Source organism: Balaenoptera physalus, assembly GCF_965194825.1.
Source record: "Balaenoptera physalus genome assembly, chromosome: 8".
NCBI lineage: Eukaryota > Metazoa > Chordata > Mammalia > Artiodactyla > Balaenopteridae > Balaenoptera > Balaenoptera physalus.
The window spans coordinates 49,488,576-49,506,978 of record NC_138887.1 but is presented as its reverse complement, the minus strand read 5'-3'; the positions used below and the strand labels follow the sequence as shown (position 1 = coordinate 49,506,978).

The 18,403-nt window shown below is 35.2% G+C and overlaps 1 protein-coding gene across 1 annotated transcript in view; it reads left to right on the top strand.

Annotated features, from left to right (window-relative positions):
- The window catches only part of DNAH11 (dynein axonemal heavy chain 11), a 312,569-nt gene that overhangs the window by 38,163 nt on the left and 256,003 nt on the right, over positions 1 to 18,403 (top strand). The window contains exons 9-13 of the mRNA XM_082472819.1: positions 8,090 to 8,206; positions 14,794 to 14,931; positions 15,247 to 15,371; positions 15,938 to 16,133; positions 18,211 to 18,315. Of these exons, the coding sequence (XP_082328945.1) occupies positions 8,090 to 8,206; positions 14,794 to 14,931; positions 15,247 to 15,371; positions 15,938 to 16,133; positions 18,211 to 18,315 (681 nt within the window). The remainder of the gene's footprint in view (positions 1 to 8,089; positions 8,207 to 14,793; positions 14,932 to 15,246; positions 15,372 to 15,937; positions 16,134 to 18,210; positions 18,316 to 18,403) is intronic.

The window sequence follows — 18,403 nt, the reverse complement described above, 5'->3', positions numbered from 1 at the left end:
GATCCTTTTAGTATGCTGCTGGATTCTGTTTGCTAGTTTCTGTTGAGAGTGTTTGTATCATTATTTATAAGGAATACCTGTCTGTAGTTTTCTTGTAGTGTCTTTATTTGGCTTTGGTGTTAGGGCACTATTTACCTCATAGGATGAGTTAGGAAGTGTTATATCTTCAATTTTTTTTAGAAGAGTTTGAGAAGGATTGGTATTAATTCTTCTTTAAATGTTTGGTGGTATTCATCAGTAAGCTGTCTGGTCCTAGGCTTTTTTGTTATTGTTGAAATGTTTTTGATTACTGATTAAATCTCCTTACTAGTTATAAGCTTATTCAGTTTTTCTTTCCTTCACAATTCAGTCTTGGTAGGTTGTGTGTTTCTGTTTTTTCATTTCATCTGTGTTATAGAGTTTGGTGTACACTTGTTCATAGCATATTTTTATAATTCTTTTTATTTCTGAATTACCCAGCATTCATTTTAGTAATTTGAGTTTCTCTCTTTTTTCATTAGTCAATCTAGCTAAATGTCAATTTCATTTTTTTTTTTCAAAGAACAAACTTTTGGTTTTGTTGATTTTCTCTATTTTTCTGTTGTTTACTTCCTTATCTCTATTCCAATCTTGATTTTTTTTCTTCCTTCTGCTAGCTTTGGGATTAGTTTGCTCTTTTTCAACTCCTATAAGGTATAAAATTAGGTTATTCATTTGAGATCCTTCTTTTTTAATGCATGTGTTTACAGTGATAAATTTCCTCTCTTAACACTGCTTCTGATGCATTCCCTAAGTTTGAGTATGTTGGATTTTTTCCCCATTTGTCTCAGTGTATTCTTAATTTCCTAGATGATTTCTTCCTTGACTCATTGGTTGTGGGAGGTAAGATTTTATACTTTACTTGAACTGATGATAGATGGCAACATTAGACAGTGATAACTGATGTATATATAATGTAATAAAGTAATATCTAGAGCAATATAAAGAGACAAACTTAAAACACTATAGGTACATCAAATATAATGTTAAAAAATTTCAAGTAGAGTTGCAGAAAAAGAAGAAAAAACAGAACAAATGGACAGCAAATAAAATGGCAGACTTAAACCCTAACATGGTAATAATTACATTAAATGTAAATGGTATAAGTGCACCAATACAAAGACAGAGATTAGCAGAGTGGATTAAAAAATGTGACCAAATTATATGTTTTCTTTCAGAAACTCATTTCAAATATAGTCATATATGCAGATTAAAAGTAAACAGAAAAAGACATATCATGCAAACATTAATCAAAGGATAGCAGTAAGGAAAGTAGTAATAGCTATATAAATATCAGGTAAAGTATAGTTCATAGCAGGAAAAAAAAAAAAAAAAGAATACCAGGAAGGGACATTATGTAATGATAAAATGAAAGGATGAAAGGGTAAATCTACCAAGAAGACATAGCAATCCTAGATGTGTATGCATCAAACAACAGAGCAGCAAAAACTGGTAGAACTGCGAAGGAAAATAGACAAATCCACAATTCTAGTTGGAGACTTCAATGCTTCCTTCTCAGCAATTGAAAGAACAACTAGATGAAATATCAGCAAGGATATAAAAGAACTCAATACCATCAACCAAGAGGATCTAATTGACATTTATAAGACACTCCATGCCACAACAGTAGAATTCACATTATTTTCAAGTGCTTGTGAAACATGTACCATGATATGCCATATCCTGGGCCATAAGACAAACCTCAACAAATTTAAAAGATATGACATCCTACATAGTATGTTCCTTGATGACAATGGAATCAAACTAGAAATCAATAGCAGAAACCTAACAGGAAAATCTCTAAACACTTAAAGATCACATTTCTAAATATTCCATGAATCAAACAAGTAGTCTCAAGAGAAATAAAATATAGAGAACTGAAGGAAAATGAAAATACAGTATATCAAAATTTGTGGGAACAGCTAAAGCAGTTCTGAGGGATATTTATAGCACTAAATGCATACATTAAAAAAGAAGAAAATCTCAAATCAATAATCTGTTTCCACCCTAAGAAGCTAGAAAAAAAGGAGAACAAATAGATACAAATCAATCAGAAAGAAGGAAACAATCAGAAGAAGGAAAGAGCAGAAATCAATGAAATTGAAAACAAATAATAGAGAAAAGTCAGTGAAAGTAAGAGTTAGTTCTTTGAAAAGACAAAGCTCTAGCAAGACTACAAAGAAAAAAAGACAAATTACCAATATCAGGAGTAAAAAATAGCTACAATTACATTCTTGACAGATATCAAAAAAATAATGGGGAATACCAAAAAACAAAAGAATAACATCTACACACATAAGTTTGATAACTTAGATGAAATGAACCAATTCCTCAAAAAATTAGAACTACCACAACTCACTCAGTATGAAATAAATATTTTAAATTGAGATATAATTGACATGTACATTGTATTAGTTTTAGTGTGCAACAGGTCCCTGGTCCACGGCTTCTTAGGAGCCGAGGCGCACAGCAGGAGGTGAGCGTCAGATGAGCGAGTGAAGCTTCGTCTGCCACTCCCCATCTCTCAGTTTAACACCTGAACCATCACCCACCCTGGCCTGGTCTGTGAAAAGATGGTCTTCCACGAAACTGGTCCCTGGTGCCAAAAAGGTTAGGGGCCACTGGTGTACAACATAATAATATGATACATGTATATGTTGTGAAATGATTGTCACAGTAAGTTTACTTAACATCTGTTGTCACACATAAATTTTTTCTTGTGAGAGTGAGATAATTTGAATAACACTATAACTATTAAAGAAATTGGATTTGTGATTAAAAACTTCCCCGAAGAAAATTTTCATGCTGAGGTTGTTCCTAGGAGAATTTTACCAAATATTTAAGAATTACAGGCACACCTCAAATTTTTTTTTTTTTTTTTAACAAATCGAAGGTCCATGGCAACCCTGTGTTGAGCATCATTTTTCCAATAGCATTTGCTCACTTCATGTCTCTCACATTTTGGTAGTTCTCACAATATTTCAAACTTTTTTGTTATTACTGTATTTGTTATGGTCATCTGTGATAGATCTGTGATCTTTGGTGTTATTACTGTGACTCACTGAAGGCTCAGAAGATTGTTAATATTTTTTAGTAATAAAGTATTTTTCAATTAAGGTATATATGTTTTTTAGACATAATGCTGTTGCACACTTAATAGGCTACAGTATAGTGTAAACATAACTCTTATGTACATTGGGAAATCAAAAAATTCATGTGAGTTGCTTTATTGTGGTAACTGCTTCATTTCAGTGGTCTGGTACCAAACCTTCAATGTCACCAAGTTATACCTGTGACACCAGTTCTACACAATCTCTTCCAGAAATACAAGAGAAGGGGACACTTCCCAATTTGTTTTATAAAGCTAGTAGGTTTTACTCTGCTGCCAAAACCAGCTAAGACAGTGCAAAGAAGTGAAAAGTGCAAGCTCTTATCCCTCATAAATATAGGTACAAAATCCTTAAATTATTAGCAAATAGAATTCCACAGTATACAAAAAGAATTCTACACCATGTCCATAGGGGGTTTGTTCTAGGGATGCAAGGCTGGTTCAATATTTGAAAATCAGTGTAATCCCAATATTAACAGGTGAAAGAAGAAAATATCATAATTGTGTTAATCGATGCATTAAAATTTTTAAAAAATTTTATTGGAGTATAGTTGATTTACAATGTTGTGTTTCAGGTGTACAGCAAAATGAATCAGTTATACATATTTATATCCATTCTTTTTCAGATTCTTTTCCCATATAGGTTATTGTGGAATATTGAGTAGAGTTCCCTGTGCTATACAGTGGGTTCCTATTAATTATCTATTTTACACATAGTAGCATGTATATGTCAATCCCAATCTCCTAATTTATCACTTCCCTCCACGTTTCACCTTTGGTAACCACAGGTTTGATTTCAAAATCTGTGAGTCTGTTTCTGATCTGTAAATAAGTTCATTTGTATCTTTTTTTTTTTTGGCCACACTGCACTGTATGCAAGATCTTAGTTCCCTGACCAGGGATCAAACCTGTGCCCCCTGCAGTGGAAGCACAGAGTCCTAATCACTGGACTGCCAGGGAATTCCCCATTTGCATCATTTTTTTTTTATTAGACTCCATATATAAATGATACCATATGATATTTATCTTTCTCTGTCTGACTTAGTGTGATGATATCCACGTCCATCCATGTTGCTGCAAATGGCATTATTCCATTCTTTTTTATGGCTGAGTAATATTCCATTGTACATATGTACCACATCTTCTTTATCCATTCCTCTGTCAATGGACATTTAGGTTGCTTCCATGTCTTGGCCATTGTAAATAGTGCTGCAGTGAACATTGGGATGCATGTGTCTTTTTGAATTGTGGTTTTCTCTGGATATATTCCCAGTAGTGGGATTGCTGGATCATATGGTAGCTCAATTTTTAGTTTTGTAAGGAACCTCCCTACTGTTCTCCATAATGGTTGTACCAATTTACATTCCCACCAACAGTGTAGGAGTGTTTTGCCTTTTCTCCACACCCTCTCCAGCATTTATTGTTTGTAGATTTTTTGATGATGGCCATTCTGACCTGTGTGAGGTGATACCTCATTGCAGTTTTGATTTGCATTTCTCTAATAATTAGTGACATTGAGCATCTTTTTGTGTGCCTTTTTGGCCATCTGTATGTCTTCTTTGGAGAAATGTCTGTTTAGATCTTCTGCTCATTTTTTAATTGGGTTGTTTGGGTTTTTTTGATATTGAGGTGTATGAGCTGTTTTTATATTTTGGAGATTAATCCCTTGTCAGTAGCTTGCAAATGTTTTCTCCTTTTCTGTGGGTTGTCTTTTCATTTTGTTTATGGTTTCCTTTGCTGTGCAAAAGCTTTTAAGTTTAATTAGGTCCCATTGGTTTATTTTTGTTTTTATTTTCATTACTCTAGGAGGTAGATCCAGAAAGATACTGCTGTGATTTATGTCAGAGAGTGTTCTGCCTGTGTTTTACTCTAAGAATTTTACGTTTCCAGCCTTACATTTAGGTCTTTAATCCATTTTGAGTTTATTTTTGTATATGGTGTTAGGGAGTGTTCTAATTTCATTCTTTTACGTGTAGCTGTCCAGTTTTTCTAGCACCACTTATTGAAGAGACTGTCTTTTCTCCATTGTATATTCTTGCCTCCTTTGTGATAGTTTAGTAATTTAAAAACTTTGATGTATTAAATTTTTGACTAAATTCAACATCCATACATGATAAAAACTCTTAGAAATAGGAATAGAGGGGACCTTCCTCAAATTGATAAAGAGTATCTACCAAAAGCCTAAAGGACATTTTACATAATGGAAAGGACCTTCCTAAATCCCAAACGCATAGCATATATTCGGCTGCCTACTCAACATCTCCACTTAGATACTTAATAGATGTCACCAACATGCAAAACTGAACCCCTGCTTTACCTCTCCCCATACCTATTCTTCCTTGTCTTCTCCAACTCATTAAATAGTCCATATAATGTACTACTTAGTACAAAACCTTGGAGTCATCCATGATCTTGCTCTTTTCTTATGATAAACTTCAGGTTCTATCAGATAAGCCCTGAAAATATACCCAGATCTCATCTTTGACCCGGGTTATTGCATTTGCTCCTAAACCTCTCCTTCAGCCCCTGTCTTGGCTCCATCAGGGTCTGTTCTTCACACAGCAACTTGATTGCCTTTTAGGAGCTAAATCAGACCATGGCATTTCTCTAGCTAAAACTTCAAAATTTCCCACGTCACTAATAAGGGCAATTTTGGAGTTTTTACAATAAAGAAAAAATGGTTTTTAGTAATACCAGCATATTGTTTATTCTTCAGTAAGTACTGAGAAACAGCTATGTGCTGGGAGCCTCATTAAATATTGGCACTGTCACTGTGAAAAGAAACCTGGCTACTATACTCATAGTTTAAAATCCAGGGGGAGAATCCAGGTTGGCATTTATACAGTGTGCTTAGTGCTAGGGTATGAAAAGTACAGAGTACTGTGGGAGCATTTGTGAAGGGCCCCTTTCCAGAGGAGGTGAAAGGGAAACTGAGACAATACTTGAAAGACAAATGGAACTGAAAAAAAAATAGAAATGAAGCAGGTGAGGAGTAGGTGAAAAGAAAATGATGAGCAGAAAATTGTATTACACACAAAGAATGAGTATGATAAGGCAGGTGTGGCTAGATCCTAGCGTATGAAAGGGAGAGAGGTACTGGAATAGTTGGGAGCAGTAAGTAGGGTCCAGATCACAAAGGGCTTGTAGATGAGGTTAAGACTTTTAGACTTTACCCTAAGAAATTAAGGATTCTGAATTGAGATAATGGTGGATTATGAGTACGAGAGTGACGTAAGATTTCTATTTTAGAAAGCTTATTTAGATTGCAGTTAGGAGAATGATGGGAGAGATGAGATTAAAGGCAAAGAGAGTAGTTAGAAAATGGTTAACAGAAATCCAGCTAAATGGTAATGGTGATCTGGAGGGTGATGCCTGGACTAATGAAGAATAGGTTGTTAGGAGAAAAGATTGCCAGCAGTTGACCAAGAGAGGAAGAAGTCAAAGAGATTGCCAAAGTTTCTATTAGGGTTTACAGAATGAGGAGTGGCTTTATGGAGAGGATGATGAGTTCTGATTTGTATAAAATAAATTTGAATTATCTACGGGACTTTCTAGGGGAGAAGTTCTATCAGCAGTTCTGAATTCAGGTTGAGTGACAAAAAAGAGGTTAGGAGAGATATCAATTATGGAAATGAACGTTTGTTCCCTCCCTGAGATATTATTTGCTGATTGTTCAAATAATCTTTGAGGATCTTAAGTTGTATGTTCTTTGTTGCCATACTGAGAAGAAGAGTAAGTTAGGCTTGTTTACAACTTGTTGGGCATTTGTGTTTACTTTTAAAAGTCAGTGATCCTTGAATGAAGAGACCGTTTGGCCCTAATTCATAAGTGGAGACTTCCTCTTGATGCTAAATATGACATTGTTGTATATGACACATAGTGCTCTAGAACTTTGCCGTTACACTGTTTTATAGTGTGTGTTCAATTCAGCATAAGGTGCATTCCTTCATACAAACATCCAGGATCATGCTTGGAGTGTGGACTTTGGAGCCAGGTTACCTGGCTTTAAATTCTGGCCCTGCCATTAACTAGGGGTAAGATTGTGGGCATTAAACTTCTTTGAGTTTACTTTGTTGCCTACAAAATGGAAAAATATTACCTACATCATGTGGTTAGAATTGAGTTAATAATGTAAAGCATTTAGAATAGAATTGAATAAATGTTAGCTGTCATTATTATTATTAATAAGAGGAGGCTCAGTTTATGGTGGTAACAAAGGACTTCTTTAGGTTAAGTGTGTGGCGTGCACTCCTGGTGCGGTTTGACTGGGAAGCCCAAAGTGTTTCTGAATTTCTGAGACTTCACTGAAGACTGAATTGTAATGCTGTGCAGATGATGGTTATTCTTTCACTGTTTCATTCTTTGTAATTCTGGGAGTGGGTGTTTATGTATTAGGAGAAAACTGGGGGTTGTTAACTGCATATTAATACGAAACTGGGAGAATAGAAGAGTATTATGTTTTGTCTGTATCACTAATGATGCTTTCTTACAGACAGACCTGTGGATTTTAGTTCTCACTTGAAGAAATAGTGTTTCCTGGCAGGGTTTCTGCTCCATGAAAAACAAAATTAAAAACTTCCCTGTTTAAACTTATAGATGTACTAAAGTTATAATAAGATGGGTTATTTTCTTTTTTCCTTTTTCTTTTCTGAAAAGCTTTGCTTTTTCATTTATAATCAAAATAGTATGGAGAAGGATAGAGTGATAGGCCAAAGTACTGATGCTGGTGTCTGAGCCAGTGAAAAGGATTGTGGAAATGTGAGCTGACGGTACTAAATGTTCAGTGCTCCTGTAAGGCTGCCACTTGAACAATTAGTCAGATACAGCTCTTTGTCTTTCCTGGAATCCTGCTATGAAAAATAAATTCATTCAGAGAGAGAGAGAGGTGTCACACTTTTGTGGTTGATATTTTCACTGTTGGATTCTTTCCTGTAAACTAATATTTTATTTTGAATTTTATAGGAATTTGAAAGTGATTATGTTGTGTTTAAGTCCAAAACTTTGGATTTTGACAGAAGGCTCGGGACAATTCTTTGTGAAGCTTTCTTTAACTGCAATGGTCTGGAAGCTGCATTTAAGGTTAGTTCTGAAGAAGTTATCAGGAAAAAATGTTTTGCTAGTGAATAAGACTATTGGATGAAAAGAGGGAATACATTCCTTTCTCGTCCAGGTAAACTATTAACTAGTCACATTCTCTTCATATGAAGCTCACTGAATTATAAACTTTGAATAATGCACTAATGAATAATGAAGTTTACTTTGGACAAAGTCAGTTTTAGGACACTTGACTATTGATCTTTGCTTGAATTCATTGTATCAGCTTTCATTACCTTTAGAGCAAGTTTGGTATGGCCTGTGAACTATCAATTCAAAATTAAGCTACAGTGAAAAGTGAAAACTCTCTGTTAACTCAAGAATTTCTTTTCTTTGCCATTGTTTACATAGGTTGGGTTCATCTGCCCACTTTATTAATCTGACTGAAATAAATAGCAATTTATACACTGTTTTTCATCAGGCATAAGACACTGTTGATTATCAGACACACCATTGTTTATCAACAAAAGAATATGCTTCCAAAAAGTTATGATGCTGTTGATTATATAACATAGTCTAGTTTCAGAGGTGTTAAAACATGAAAGAATGTTTGTCATAGAATTGATGAAATACAGTGTAGATGTATGAATAGTTGCAGAAAAGAAAAGCATCCTGAGAGTTCTCCCAAGTGGAAAACTTGTAACGTGGGTAATCGGGGCACCTTGTGAAACTTGCTTGTCAAAGAAGAGAATTGCAAGTCAAGCGTAAACTTAGATGACATCCCCAAAGAGGAATGAGGCCTCAGTGTCAGCAGAAACACAGCTAGAGAATCACGGACACAATTCATTGAAGATGGCAGTGCAAAACAGTATAACAGGCACAGACTTTGTCGGAGATACTTGTTTGATTTTGATCTTAAAATTCAAATAAATGGGTCAGATGGCGGTTCAGTGGCTAGTGTCTTCTACCCGCATCAAGCGTTTTAACAGAGAAGTCACGAGGCTCAAATAGTTCTCTCTTAAGAGCCCTTGGATGAAACTGAGATGCTGTCAGCTGAAATATATAACCTGTTGTCATAAAATAACACCACCTGTCATCCCATCTCTCAGAAATTACTATTGTATTTAATACCGCCATTCCTTTTCTTTGACTAGATATGCATACATATTTCTCTTTGCAAAAAATGACATATTCTGGTCCTTGCAATCTTTTTGTAACCCTTTCAGGAAGCAGTGAATCATAAAAATTTTTCTTTTATAACAGAATTCAACAATATTATTTTTAGTGGCTATGTAGTAGTCTGTCATATTCTCTGTAACTGGACCTCCTTTCATGCTTTTAGAAATAACTGCAAGAAAGAATGTAGAATGAAATCTCAGTTACAGAGGTTACAGAGGCTCCTACCTTTTCTAATTCAAACCTCTCTCTTTCCCCTTTTCACAACCATTCATATGGATTCTATTTTAGTACATGGCCAGTTATTTTTTCTAAACAATTTTATCTCTTTTTTGTCATGTATTTTGTTTCTTTAACTTTCCACATATTTGTACCTTGTCTGCTGCAAAATATTACATGAGATGGTGCCCTTATAAGCTTTCCAGGGGTGGGCCATCATCTTAGAGTTTTTGTTATACCTAGATCACCTTCTGCAGTGCCTTATATAAAGCAGGCACTTAATAACTGTGACATTAGGAGGGCTGACTGGTTGTCAGAGTCCTGAAATGACACACAGATGAAGATAAACTGCAGCAAGAGTCGTGGCAGAAGAAAAAAATTACAGGGTTGTGTATTTAGGGGAGAAAATGATTTCTACCATAGGTACAGGATGATGAACTCTGACCAGTTACTGCTGTGTCCCAGGGAATAAATACTTGCAGACTGTTCTCTGAAGACCACGATTCAGTACCTGCTCTTGGCAAAGACACGAGCAGGAAGGGCCCTGGAACCAAACAGTATAAAGCTGTGGCTCAGACCCTACAGGGTCGGCACTCAATAAAAATTAAAACAAAATGCTGATGGATGGCTTTCTAAAATTTACAGTTTCTCTACATGAAGGGAGACTGGAGTATGTAAGACAAGTGTCTAGAAAAGTCTTTAGATGAAATAATAGAAAACTAGAAAATTGTGAAGTATATATGGTTCAAGTGGCAACAAATTAAAAAAATATTTGCAAAAGACAAACCTAGGAAAAATGTAAATATTACATAATGAAACTGAGAAGTAGAAGAAAATCAAGGTAAACCTTACAGATCTCCAGTGGGATATTTAGGAAGGAAGCATGTATTGGGAATCAATCTTGAATCTTTTGAGGTTGATATGAAAGACAATGTCTGTACTCTCCATAAAAAAACTCTTAGTTCCAATGTGACAAGGAAACTGGAAGTTCAAATGATGTTTATTCTCATCCTGGAGGGTAATTTTTATATATCTGTGATGTTGAAAAATTAAGGTAATGTATACTGCTTAAAAGGTTAAGACTGTTTACTACTACTTTCTGGCTTTACAACCTCCCCAAAGAATATTTTCTCTCTGTCTTTCCTATTTTACACTTGGACTTAAGTCCTACTAAGCGTATCAGGTGGTCAAAATGAGATGTGGCTGGGAAGCTTCTGGTATTGTTCCAGTTGCGGTTGATATGATAAGGGCTTAAAAGAGAATGTTGTGAAATAAATGTGTTTGCCTACTATAGTTGGAGTACACTTCTTTGTGAAATCTACTAGGCAATGTTTACTTCAGAATGTTAACATCAGGTCCAAAGTTAACAAAACAGTGGTTGTAAGAAGAAACTTAATACTTTGCATTTTGCTAGGTAGCAGCTAACTAAGTAGATTTTAAATATTTAGTAGTTTCTACAGTAATTTTTTTTTTGAAGTATAGTTGATTTGTTTCAGGTGGTCAGCAAAGTGATTCAGTTATATATATGTGTGTGTATATATACACACACACACACATATGTACACACACATATATACATATACATATTCATTTTCAGAGTCTTTTCTCTTATAGATTATTACAAGATATTGAGTATAGTTCCCTGTGCTATACAGTAGGTCATTGTTGGTAATCTATTTTATATATACTAATGTGTATATGTTAATCCCACACTCCTAATTTATCCCTCCCCAATCCCTCTGCCCCTTGGTAACCATAAGTTTGTTTTCTATGTCTGTGAGTCTCTTTTTGTTTTGTAAATAAGTTCATTGGTATAATTTTTTAGATTCCACATGTAAGTGATATCATATGATTCTTGTCTTTGTCTGGCTTACTTAGTATGATGATCACTAGGTCCATCCATGTTGCTGCAAATGGCATTTCATTTTTTTATGGCTGAGTAATATTCCATCATATATACATACCATATCTTCTTTATCCATTCATCTGTCGATGGACATTTAGGTTGCTTCCATGTCTTGGCTATTGTAAATAGTGCTACTATGAACATTGGGGTGCATGTGTCTTTTTGAGTTAAAGTTTTCTCTGGATATATATGCCAGGAATGGGATTGTTGGATCACATGGTAACTCTATTTTTAGTTTTTTAAGGAACCTCCATACTGCTCTCCATAGTGGCTACACCAATTTACATTCCCACCAACAGTTGTACAGTAGGTATAATTGATATTACCAGAAGAAAAGCCAGTGTGTGTTTGTCTAAACTGGCCTCTTAAGATATGGTTAGATTTACATTTCAGTTTGTATAATTTTTTCCTTGTGTTGATTTTTTTAGTAAGTATAGTTTTTGGAAATGTTTACAGATTGTTTACAATGATGCTGTTTTTTAATAAAAACAAATTTGGGGGAATACCCATTAGTTTTCTAAGAGGAAGAACAAAGCTCTTTCTTTTGCCATGTCACATCACTAACAAGGCACAAACCTTAATATATGGTTTTCTGTCACCTTGATGATATTTAGTTATTTTGAGAAGCAATCTCCTTTTATTTCAGAGAAAATATCTATATAACAGACCAAATAGCTAACATTTTCTGAAGCCCACATAGAGTAAGTAAATAACAAAATAGCAGTTTTAAATGGCACCTTGGCTGATGAGTTCCCACACGAGGCAGCAGAGGCTCTGGTGCCAGACTGCCCAGTGTCCCTGTCAAATGCCAACTCTGCACTAGCTGTGAAAATTTGGGCAAGTTACCCCCTTCCCGTAACTCAGTTTCCCTATCTGGAGCATGTGATAACAACAGCATTTTTAACACCCTTAAAATATAATGCCTGGCACCTAGTCAGCATTCTATAAACATTGCTTGTACAAAAATATGTATGTTTATTACATTATTTTGCTTGCAAAGAAAAGCTGTCTCACACTGATGCACAGAAGAATCCCCGTGGGGCAGAAGACAAGACAGGAGGCAAATAGAAATCCAAGGTTAGGCTCACCAGACAGCTCAGCTTTATTGAAACAGGTGGTCAAGGTTAGTTTGAGATGACCGAGCGGATGGAGTTCTGGACCTACATACTTCTCCTTACTGGTCATGTGATTCTGTTTTAGTTCACATGTCTGCTTTTTCTGTCCCCTTACTCACTGGCTTCCTCTGCTCGCTAGTACGGTTGACCCTTGAACAATGCAGGGGTTAGGGGCGTTGACCCCCTATGTAGTTGAAAATTAGTGTTTAACTTTTGGCTCCCCCAGAACTTAACTAACAGTAGCCTACTGTTGACCGGAAGCCTTACCAATAATGAGCGTTCGATTAACACATATTTTGTATATGTGTTATATAATGTATTCTTACAATAAGGTAAGCTAGAGAAAAGAAAATGTTATTAAGAAAATCATAAGGAAGAGAAAACATCTTTACAAGACTGTACTCTATCGATACCGTGAGTTTATGTCATCTGTTTACAAGATGAATCATCAGTACCTACATCAATATTGCCTTGCACAATACAAAACACTGTAGATCTTATATGTATTACTAACACTAGACATAAAGAAATGAAAAGATAATGTGAAAAAGAAATTCATATTTATTTACAGGTGTAATGATTCATGCATTGATAAAAAGAAGCAGCAGTATGATTGCTTTATGGTAGTCTAGTGTAATCAATAGGATTGTTTCACGGGAGCCTAACCTATACACTAATGAATGAATCATAAAATTTTTATGGCATAGAGTATTACAGTCATACTCATAATATAATATTGGAAACATTATTAAAAAAAAAAAACCACCTGTGATGATAGGCTGATATTCAGTTTCTCCAATTATGAGAGAAAGGCATACTGTATGGTAGTGTAATTTTTTGAAAGCAAAGTTATAAAACAGTAAGAAAACTAACACATTATTAATTTGATATTAAATAACACCTTATATCTATGTAGGGATAGACTAGTATCTACATATATTTCATGCACTCATGACATACCTTTTCTTAAATTTTTTGACATTTCTTGGCAGTGTGGTTTGTCTTGTCTGAGAACAATTTTCAAATTGTCGCAATTCTCCGAAAAATTTACCAGTGTATTTATTGAGAAAGTTTTGTGTAAAAGTGGACCCACGCATTTCAAGCTCATTTTGTCAAGGTTCAACTATAGGTTCTTTTCACTCATAAATTTTACCGGCATAGGTTCAGCCTGCCATGCCCTCATTCTTTTTCTGAGAAAGACTCTAATTATCTCAAGGCATTGGTTTCAACCAGGACTTTGACACTGAAGGAACTGTCAGCCTGTGGAGGGCTTGTCCTTGGAACAGGTCGCCACTGCTGCCCCAGCTGCTGTGTTGGGGGTAGCTGGGTCCTGTGGTACAAAACACGGGTGGCCATGGGCAGGACGGTCACTGTGACTGATGCTTCCGGTGTAACTATTTTTTTTTAATTTATAAAATAAAAGTATAGTTGAAGTATAGTTGATTTATTGGGTTGGCCAAAAAGTTCGTTTGGATTTTTCCATAAGATGTTACTTGACAAACAAAAATTCTAAGTCTAGAGAACATACAGCAGATTACACTTAGCAAATATGAAGATGATTTCTTTTTTTTTTTTTTTTTTAACAGTTGGGAATTTTATAGCTTTCCTCTTTCTCCTCAAATTGTATGTTTTTAAAAAAAATTTATTGAAGTGCAGTTGCTTTACAGTGTTGTGTTAATTTCTGCCGTACAGCAAAGTGATTCAGTTATACATTCTTTTTCATATTCTTTCCCATTATGGTTTATCACAGGATAACAGTATAATTATTAATGTGTGACCGAGAGGTACTTGATATGGCTTTCCTTATTCTAAAGAGTATATGTGTAGGAGGGAAGAGCGAATAAGAAGTACTCAATCTTGCTTCTGTTCTTAAATCTGCAAAGCATCTTCTACAACGTGTCCTGGTGTCCAACAGGGGGTAGGGGTGTCGGCTGTGATCAGGGATTTCTAACAGACAGCGGTTCGCTTCTGACTCCTCATTTTCTGCTGAGGAAGGGAAACTGCTTTACATTTAGAATTTGCTTTATTGGATGCATAGAAATTTTAGCGAGATGCTCAAATGTTTTCAATCTGAAGACATTGCAGGATACTTGCAGGGATCTAGATTTTTGCTTTGTATCTAGTCAGGTAGGAGGTTTAATGGAGGAAATAGTGAATCGAGTATTTGTATTAAAAACCCACGGTGGTTAACCTTTCTTTCACTTTGATTTTTATAGCTTTTGACTGTATTTGGGAATTTCCTTGAGAAACCAGTTGTCATGGAAATTTTCAGCCCACGTTACAGCACACTCGTGCACATGTTCAGTGCAGAGTTGGATATGTGTAAGCAATTGTATAATGAACGCGTGCGACAGGTGAGTGGGGGGATAAAGTCTGACACACCCACAGCATCATATTGTGGGTCAGGGTGTCAAGTAGAGCTACACTGAATGATATCTGAAGGGGAGATACAGGCCCTAAAATTTTTATGCATTTATGTAATTGATTTCCTTATGGATATAAAGAACCTGCTTTAGTACAGTAACTCTTCTACTAATCAGGTTACTTTGCACGTATGTTCTGTATATTTGTACTGTAAATGTACCAAAATGAACAATTGCTTACAAGGTTGGAGTGTACCCTGATTAAATGTTCCCTTTCATCCTCTTCACCACAATATCAATTTGCAGATTGAACGAGAAAATGTAGTCCTTCACAAGAATATGCCATTTACCTCAGGAAATATCAAATGGGCTAAAGAGGTCGTGGACCGACTTCAAATGTTTTGGTCAAACTTTGCATCTCTCCATTATCTGTAAGTAGTTAGGCTTCTTTCGTGGTAACATTATCCCTGCGACACAGGCAATTTTTATATAGGGTAGTGAGCTGTTCATTTTAGCACTTAAAGAGTCACTGCCTTACTTAACTCTTGTCATTGCTTGGGCTCATTGAGAGGGATTTATCCCCATGGTTTGGGAGTATGTTTAATAGGACTTAGAACTTCATATATTTCCATGTTTTTAGGTCTTTCTTCACTTTTCCATTTCACCCACAATATGCTGATAGCTTTTTGTTATTGTTTTTCCTTTCTCCAATAGCTAGCACTCCTGTTATTTTGCAGACTTGTATCTTTCTCTTTTCTTTGTAGGAATTGATAACTTGTTGCTGTTTGCATTTAGTAAAATGTTTGGAGTTCCATTTATTTCGTAACTATATCTTTTAAGGCACAGACTATGCAGAAGCATTATTTGACCTTTATTGATTTTCTTCCTGATTTTTATAGTGTACTTTCTTATTTCTATCATATATTATTGTAAAGTAGCTAAGCTGAGATCTATCTAATGTATAGAAAAGTAAAAAATAAAAAACATCTTCCTACAGATTCTTGGAAAGTCCTGATGATGCCTTGGTTTATCAGAAGTATATTGAGATGACAGCTTTGCTAGACCAGTTTGAAAATCGTATCTATAATGAATGGAAAAGTAATGTGGATGAAATCTGTGAATTCAATTTGAATCAACCCTTGGTTAAATTCAGTGCCGTAAGTGGTCTTCTCAGTGTCAACTTTGACCCAAAGGTAGGGGTTTGATATTTTTAAAATGTTTCATAGATGCCCTTTTTATTACAAGAATATTCCTCATACCTCCATTCATTTGTATTTTATTTTGGGAAAATGTCAGTGCTACGAGGACTACAATTAAAAACAACTTCTAATAGGTCTTTGTTTTAGGGATTTGCTTACCAAATTCTATATTAATTATTCTTTCTTATTTTGTCTTGTAATTATTTATTTGCCACTCCCACTTTACTGGATAATGAGTTACTTGAGAGTAGGGTCCGTTGGATTTCATCTTTGTGTTTTGTGTGTCTAACATAGTGTCTGGCACTTGGTAACATTTAATAAATATTAACTCAATTGAATAGAATCATTAGTCTTTGATCAGATGTTTTCTGGCTTAGGTTTTCTTGCCCTGTCTCATGGCAGTCCAACTGTATGCCTAGGAGGTGAAAGTTAGCCTCACTGAGTTTAATAGTCACAGTGTGTACTCAAATTCTGTTCTCTTTCCCTGAAATATTACAAAGAATTGCATCACTTAATTTTTCTCATTAACCTCAGCACAGGTACATAAATATGTGACCTGGAGAACTGAGGGTTTGCTTTACCTTCTGATTTCATAAAACCAATTTATAGAAACTGAATTCCTGAGATGTTTTAGGGATAATCCCTACAATTCTACCTGAAGGGACTATAAACATACCAAATATATTGTACTAGTGAACCTATGGAGTGACAGCCTAAGGAAGTCAACTGTTTTACCTTCTAAAGCATGTTATGTGGTCTTTTCCTCATAAACTGTGATTTAGGGCTACAGTCAGTTTTGCTACAACACGACATATGCATTCCTAAAATTCACTGCACTATGAAAGACTGCACAATAAAAAGTACATTGCTGATGGGGAAAATGAGGGTTAGGGTACAGTACTCAAAAACTTTGTCAGTGATATGTTTAAAAAAATAAATAGACGGAAAGACAAATACTGTATGATATCACTTATATGTGGAATCTAAAAAATACAACAAACTAGTGAATATAACAGAAGAAGCAGACTCACAGATATAGAAAACAGACTAGTGGTTACTCCTGGGGGGAGGGAAGGGGTGGGGCAACATAGGGGTTGGGGATTAAGGGGAACAAACTATTAGGTATAAAATAAGTTACAAGGATATATTATTGTACAACACAGGGAATATAGCAAATGTTTTATAATAACTATAAATGGAGTATAACCTTTAAAAATTGTGAATCACTATATTGTACACATATAACTTACATAATGTGCAGCAACTATACTCCAACTAAAAAATAACAATAAAAACAGAAAAACAAAAAAAGGAACCTAGGAAGAACAGTAGCATAGTTTTATACGTTTTTAAATGGTCAAGTAATATATAAATGGTCCAATGAATATAGTACTTTCCCTTGACAAAGACCTGAAGTTTGTTCAGGGAAGTGTGTTATGACTTGTGCATTACTGTGAGGTGGTGGAAGGAGGGTCATTTGAAACCAGACAAAAAGTTGTGCCACCAGAAGTTGGATGGGCTGGCTCATCACACACCTGTGAGTGGAGGTACCTAGTGGATATTTGTGGTGTGTGCATATAAGCATTTTTCATATTCCTAAGCCTTTTTGTTCAGCTGGGTGCAGTTTTTAGCATTTACCTAGCCGTTTATTGCTGATGAAACTGCAGATAAGCAAAGACAAACTTGCAGCATGTTCACAATCCTCCCTCGTGTATAATCATGTTGTGTTTTCAAAACAAGCATTATAATAGAGCTAACGGTGTTTGGAAAAGACCGAGGTCGGCTTATGGCCTCCCATTTCAGATCTTGGCTTGTATATGTTGCTCTTTTTTTCGCTTGAATTCTTTCTCTGACAGTGGGCCATAGCCAGTGATTTCTACCTTTATTATTTATACTTCTGCATCATATGGAATGTATGATTGTTGCTTTTAAAAAGCAAAAGAAACAAAAGCCCCTTTGCCTTGACAGTTTGAAAATACTGTAATCATTGGATGAAATTTTAAGCGTTTGATTTTTAAAATAGAATGATATTCTTAAATCATGTAAATAATCCTTGCTTTTCTTTTAATAGCTAGTGGCCGTATTAAGAGAAGTTAAATACCTTTTGATGTTGAAGAAATCAGACATACCGGATTCAGCCTTAGCCATCTTCAAAAAAAGAAACACTCTTTTAAAGGTCTGTGTTTTCAGATATTAGGGCGGATTTTGAATAGAAATAGTTCAAATTTTAATTATTAACATGTAGACCTAAGATACTTCCATGC